At 38.8% G+C, this 7,156-nt stretch overlaps 1 protein-coding gene across 1 annotated transcript; it reads right to left on the bottom strand.

The window, feature by feature from the left end:
* Positions 1-267: 267 nt before the first annotated feature.
* Positions 268-7,150, bottom strand: LOC104912429 (protein Hook homolog 1-like). Its single transcript, XM_010716066.2, has 4 exons — positions 7,117-7,150; positions 2,900-2,985; positions 1,189-1,261; positions 268-849 (listed from the first exon to the last, which is right to left on the bottom strand). The coding sequence occupies exons 2-4, from the start codon at positions 2,920-2,922 to the stop codon at positions 715-717; spliced, it is 231 nt and encodes a 76-aa protein (XP_010714368.1). The 5' UTR covers positions 2,923-2,985; positions 7,117-7,150; the 3' UTR covers positions 268-714.
* Positions 7,151-7,156: the final 6 nt, after the last annotated feature.

The raw sequence follows: 7,156 nt of genomic DNA, 5'->3' as shown, positions 1-7,156 counted from the left end.
TATATATATATATATATATATATTCTAAATTCATTTCCTCCCTAATCTTTAAAAAGTTTTTCATCAACTTAAACAAACCCCACTCCTGGGCTTGCCAGAGAATCTCAATGCTGGCAATATGGAATGGCTTGGCACTTGATATCACAAGAGGTGAAACCAGGAAGCAGTAAAATGATGGGGTAAGTTTTTCTGCACCATACCCAATTAATCCCTGTCCATAAAAAATTCAACAACGCTTTCTATTACTGTTTTTTTTTTTTTTTAAGTTCATGACACAGCACCCATTTACAAGTGCAAGCTACTGTACTTGATCTGCATAAGAGAGAACACCATTATCTTTATCCACAGAATTTGTAATTTATCTCCCAGCTTCTAGATGAATACGAGAAAAACTAGACTAAAGCTGTTAAATGTGTTCCTGTTGAATAGGAAAGGATTAAAGCTTTAGTTGGAAGGAGCAAAATGAAGGTACATCCAAAAGCCTGCAGGATTCTGTAGTTCAGTACTTTTGACATTTGTCCAGGCAGCAACAGAGAAATGGTTTCCAGATTATACTCCAAGTTTTATCTAAATTATACACGCTTAAGTATGTGTGATACACATAAACATATCCAATTTTATATGATTATACTAATTTTATGTTCATTCAGACCTCTCATTTAATCAGATAATTACTACATATGTCCTACCCAAAAAGCCCCTCATACACACTACTTAGCCAAGCTGAAAGAGGAAAAAAAAGGCCCTAAGTGAAAGAGAAAAATATATTGATTGATTAGAACAATCAGAATTCCATACCTCATGATAGTAGTCCATAATCCCTTGCAGTATTTTCTTCAGATTACTGGACTAATTGTTGTACATGAAAGATAAGGTTACAGGTTTTTATTAATCTATTATTTAAGTACAGTGAAATCAATAATTTTTACAATCGAATGTTTATAAAGCAGCTCTGGAAGAGGACCACAATGACAGAGGAAGAGAAATATCACAACACAAAATCCACATGCACCAATTCCAGAAGTCACTCAAACTATTAATAAACAGTTCAGGTATGTTCAAAGTAACCTCAACTTTGAACTAAGTCTGAGCTTAATTCTGATCTGTAGGTTTTGGACTGCCGGGCAGGCTCAGGAGAGACACCAGATCCACACTCATAATACTCTTATTAATCAGAGTTTTTAATACCTTTATCCTCCAGTTGTCACCAACATCTTCTTTAATGCGATTTAACCAAGATGCATCAAACCAAGCAACATCTCTGAAATGAAATTAAACAATTGAAGCATTAATAAGCACGCATATAAATAAGTAAGGCACCAGATTCTCAGCATTAAATCATCATGATGTTTAACCAGGGTCTTTAATGAAGCAAGAACTCCAGGAGATTGCATGTTATACTCATGTCACAGGAAATATCCATCCTCCTGGCTGAATTAAGATAGCATCTTCCTGGGCAGAAAGAATTTCTGTACATGTTTGAGCCATCTAGACCTGGAAACACAAGTAGGCAAAGGAGTTTGTCATGCTGTTACTATACCTACCAAAGCTGTCACAGTGCTGTACAGAAATGCCATCATTTGGAAAGTGCTGTCATTAATTTTCTACCTACTTTTGTACATTTGGACTTCTCACAGCATTCACTACAGTAACTCAAAGGCACTTATCAAGGAAAAAAAATAGACATTTTATCTGCTTTCATTTGGTAATAGTTGTTTTTGTTTGTTTCTTTTCTATCTCTGTTTACCCTAGACAGAACTATATTCTCTTTCACCAGCATAAATGAGTTGTTGGCAGAGGAGTTTATATACCCTAAGCTGCAAATATCATATCTAACTATATCTCAACTTTTACACAGCATTATTTATCTACTGATATCAAAGCACCTAATAAGAGACAGATATTATCCCCATTTACTATTCATTAACTTGCTTATAAATAAAATTGTCCTCAACAACCCTAGCATCACAAAACACACAGTAAGCCAGTGTTCTGGCCATTATGCTACATTGCTGCTACAGATCTTTGCTTGTAGGAGTGCTGATTATTTCTTATTCTCTGGTCCTGACACAGCTGTCTGACTGACACACTGGTTTAGCAATAGTGGCATCCTGCAGGGACATCTAGCTAAGTAACAGCGACAAGCAGAGCTTGTTAACACACACAGCACAGAGATGCTGGGAAGTGACCCTCAGCAAATCTTCACTAGGCAACCCCACACCAATTGTTGTAGACCTCAGGAAAAAGGTGAGCTGTGTTTACACAACACTCTTCAAGATCTGTAAAAATAAACCTTTTTAGGTTGACAAGTAATTTCTTAATAATCAAAAACATAGTTTGCGCAAGAAATGATAATTCAGACCTGTCCTTTATTATTGGAATCACCACCAAAACCAAAACTGCAGTGATAACAAGTTTCAACAAGTTCGACAATTAACGAGTCACTCAGTTGAGCTCTGTTTGTCATCATGCCAGTACAACAGCAATGATTTTGCTGTTGATCAGCCCACTCCCACTACTTTAAGTAGTAATGGTTCAGTGCCTTTTGAACTTTTAGTTCCTTATTCCATAGAAGAACATAACCCTAAACTATGGGCAGAAACACTGCTGATAAGAAAATTGAAAAAGATTGTATTTTTTGCCTTGTTACTCCTAAGTATAAATTTAATAATACGATATTACAATATCTCTTCATCCCCTTCTCCTTTCTATCACTTTATTATACTATACCACTATATTTTTGTTCAAGGGATGATTTAAAGACACACTTCATTTTCTGCTACAAGCCATCTGCTCTGAATTTATAACTATACAATAAACCTCTGGGTGGGAAAGTGACTTACATACACAAGCCTCAAGAAATTAAACATCTGTTCTTTGAACTTATGTATCAACTTACATTTGATGAAGCACTTGAGCCATGGCAACACCACTGGTCAAATCCTGAACATTTCTGCAAGGTGCAGCAGTGTTGAACGTCTGCAACTAGAAGAGTGAAAACCATCACATATCTTAGTCAGTGGACAGAAGGACACAACGTTAGTTACCAATTTCCTTTTCCTCTTTAGGAAAGAGGCCTTTCTGTATACTTTTCAGACTGTCCCCTTCTTTTGTGGGCAGTCTGAAATCTTTTTTGAATGATGTAGATTTAAACCTAATTACCTCAGTATTTGTAGCTGCTGATTACAACAGATTGCACCCTAAAAGTTTGCATTACCATGCTTTGTTTTTTCATACTAGTGTTTCCATTATACCTCAGATTATAGATCACTCATTTGGGAAATTAAAGGTCACATTCATTCACCCTTCCGATTGTGTGAGAACACTTAACTGTGGACACAACAGTATTGCCTCAAGAAAAACTGGCATCAGACAGGAAGTGAATGCTGGATAAGACAAAAATAATCCAGCCTTTTATAGATGCACTTTGTAACAGAAGTCACAGCACAAACATGGTGCCCTGAGATTATTTGGCGATTAAGAACAAAAGGGAGAAAATTATGCAAAAACATTGGAAAATGCAGTTATCTGAGAGTTACTGCACACACTTGGAGGATATGAAGCTGACTGAGACATACTGAAGTATTTGAAGCAGTGCAAGCTGGCAATATGTTTATTTCCTTCAACACAGGAATTCAAACATCAGGCTACAGATGTTCTTATTAAAATGTGCAATTTCAAAATACTGCTACACAGAATAAATTTCTACTGCAAAATCTACTATACATCTTCTCCTGGTATTTGAATTTCATTAACATACTGTTCCTGATATTTACAGCTAAAATAGGTTTATATTTCCTGGTACTTTCCAAGCATCACACTACCTACTGCATCCAACTACATTGAAGCAAGTTACCTCCTCTACATATTTCTACCTTAAGATTAAACAACAAAGCCCCAGTTTTCACTCTTCACCTCTATTAGAAAATCAGATTACAGATGAAAGTTCTTTATAGGAAGTTTACTGATCTATTCTATATGAATTATTCAATCTTATCCTTGTGTTCTAGCTAATGCTTCTAGGCACAAATACAGTCCCTTTGTGCAAGGACTACACAAACAAGATTCAGCTCCCATCCTGACCATTCAAATTTAAGAGCTGAACTCAAAAAAAAAAGAACAATTTCAACACTTCTACATTGTTACAGAGCATTGCAATGAGCATTTGCCTATCAGACTGCTATACACACAGCATATAACCATCCCATCAGCCTGAGGAAACATCTATAACACCAGCATCACACATCCACATTTTGTCGGGCTACCTACCAAACTCTGCATCCAATACTAACAGTTTCAAGCTATAAAGCCTTAAAACAGAAGTACCCAGGTCCTCAAGTCACACCACAGTCAGCAAAAAGTTTCTAAAACTGTTCACTTAAGCCCAGAGGGGGGAGAAACAAACAAACACAATTTTTTATTCATTTATTTTTCAATTTCAAAAGTCTTAAAATCCTGTATTAAAGCGAGCAAGAAGTCAGTAATCCCTTGCAGGTTACATAAAAGATTAAGCAGAACACAAACTGAAGCAGCAGTGATTGACAGCCCTGCTTTCTAATAGCACAGCAGCTTTCATGTCAACACAGAAGCAGACACAGAAGCTCACATGTCAAGATTCAGCACGCCAGAATTCAGGGTTTTATGGCACAATACTTCAGCGCTGCCTTGGATACACACCCTTGTAAACCAAATAACTTGCAAAGTAAGGTAACAGGTTCTGTCATTTTAGTTCTATGACCAAGGCCACCCAATTCTGCAAAAGCTGAACAAATAGCTTTAGAAAACCTTGTGGTGTGCAGCTGCTTTATGTATGCTGCTATCTAGCAGAATAAAACAGCTCATTAGGATTAAGCAAAAAGCAAAAACAAGGGTCTTAGTCTCTCCGCACCTTTGAAAGTTTTATAAGAGTCTACAAACAATATGATAGTAGGGGTACTAATAAAGGATTCTCCAAACCCCATGCCAATACAGTCATTTCCTCTGAGTGTTTTTCTGTATTTACAAAACCAACATAATTTGGGAACACAGGGAGGAGGTTGGTAGAAGCAACTGTAGATTTTTATTTTGCACCAGTACTAATTTTTTCAAACTTGATGAGTTTTTCTTAATATAGCCTCAAGGACACACTGCTACTCAAGCTAAAGAGCATTTCAGGAGTCTGGCTTAAACAACCACCCCATTTATTGCTACATCAGGAGCAGATATCTTTCTCACAGGCATACACTATGACTATACACAGGACTAAGTCACAGGCACATTAACATTACAAATGCTGCCAGTGCCATAAAGCACCAAAATAAAAGTACATCTGTTGTAAAAAAAGCTTTCTGTCTCCATGCTGCCATAAGAGAACTGGGAAGGACGACTTAGTTCCACCAGACTTTCAAACTCCTTCCTTTTAGAGACAATTTTAAAATAGTTTTCCTCGTGCATCTTTTGATTTGCATAAGTAAAGCTTTGGATTATGCACTCTCAAATCAGATATCTAAAAGATACTTTAAGAAGGAAATCATAACCAAGCAGAACCAAGGTTTTCCTGTAAACAAAGCAGATCAGTAGGTTCTCATATCAGCAACTGAAAGAAGTTTTGTCAGTGACTTCTGTATAAACAAGACCAAGCCTTTACCATGACATGATTTTTATTAAGTTTTGGACACAAAAAGATTCAATTTACATGTGTCACATTTGTCACCTGCACCTCATTTCTCATAATTCAGCTGTGATTTTAGATGAGGAGTGCTAATGCAAAATGAACTATGGAGGGAAAACTGATTCTAAGGCACACTGTACTTCCAATCCCCACATGCATTCCTTATTCACTTTCCTCCCCCTTTTATTAAATTAGCAGTGACTACAGACGACACACACCAAAACACACATATGCTGTAACACTGCAACATACACATGCACATATATTTAAAGGGCAGTGTGCACAAATGCCTCACAAATACTTTCAAGGCATTACAGTTCTCTGGCCATACCCCTACAGAGGATCTGTTATGCAGAAGTGATCCATATGTGGGGAGGTTTATCTTAACATTGCTCCAATTTGGAGACAAAAACAGCAGAAAACTCTGAGAGGTACAGTACCAGAACATCCCCAGCCCTACTGATACAGCTCCTACCATGCCACTCATAGAATCACAGAACAGCCTGGGTTGAAAAGGACCACAATGATCATCCAGTTCCAACCCCCTGCTATGTGCAGGGTCTCCAACCACCAGACCAGGCTGCCCAGAGCCACATCCAGCGTGATCTTGAATGCCTCCAGGGATGGGGGCATCCACTCCTACCCACAGTTGACTTCACATTCAGGAACAGTTCATTTACTTCACTTAGAAAATTGTTTCTGCAGCAGACTGGTGAGCTCTTAACACATCTTAACACAATCTTAACACATATTACTTGAGTTAATTTTTCTTAGGAATTTATGCACATCCCTTGTGTAGTTTAATGCAACTTTATTACATTCTTCTATAACATCATCAAAACATTCAACTCAATGACATCCACGTTACAGAACTAACAGATAGCATTTTTAGGCAATGAATGTTTCCTACTATAAAATGTGCCCAAATTGTGAGGAAAAAAGCCCGGGAGATACAGCAGCAGAACACAAAGTCATAAGCAAGGTGACCAGGCTTTTGTTGCCAAATAAACAAATGCAAACTTTTATTACAACAGAGACCTGCAGACCCTTCTCAGATGACTCCTCCACGTTGCCTCAGGATTCCCTTTCAGACCTAGCTAGATATTGCAGCCATACTAAACAATTAGGCACAAAAGAAACTTGGAAAGAACAAACTGAACGAAGCTGTGGGGTTTCCGCTCCTGATGATGATCACTGTTAATCACAGAGCAGCTTCCACACTGAAGAACCACTGCTCGGGCCCGCAGGACATTCATAACACCGCCTCCGCAGGGCTATTTCTGACAGAACGTTTTCCCGTCGTGAAGCACCGATTCGTGACGCAGGCCCGGATCTCACAGCCCGGCCCCCCCCCTCTCCCTCACGGCTCCTCAGCCCCCGGCCCGCCCTCCGTCACCGCGGCAACACCGGGAGCCCAACAGGTGCCCGAGCGGCCCTGACGGAACGGGCCCTCCCGCGCCACTCACCCACAGGATGAGGCTGTCACAGAGCAGCGGGTCCGCCGCC

The sequence above is a fragment of the Meleagris gallopavo genome, chromosome 10, assembly GCF_000146605.3.
Source record: "Meleagris gallopavo isolate NT-WF06-2002-E0010 breed Aviagen turkey brand Nicholas breeding stock chromosome 10, Turkey_5.1, whole genome shotgun sequence".
NCBI classification, from domain to species: Eukaryota; Metazoa; Chordata; class Aves; order Galliformes; family Phasianidae; genus Meleagris; species Meleagris gallopavo.
Note: the sequence above shows the minus strand (reverse complement) of the source record. Positions and strands in the feature narration are given on the sequence as shown.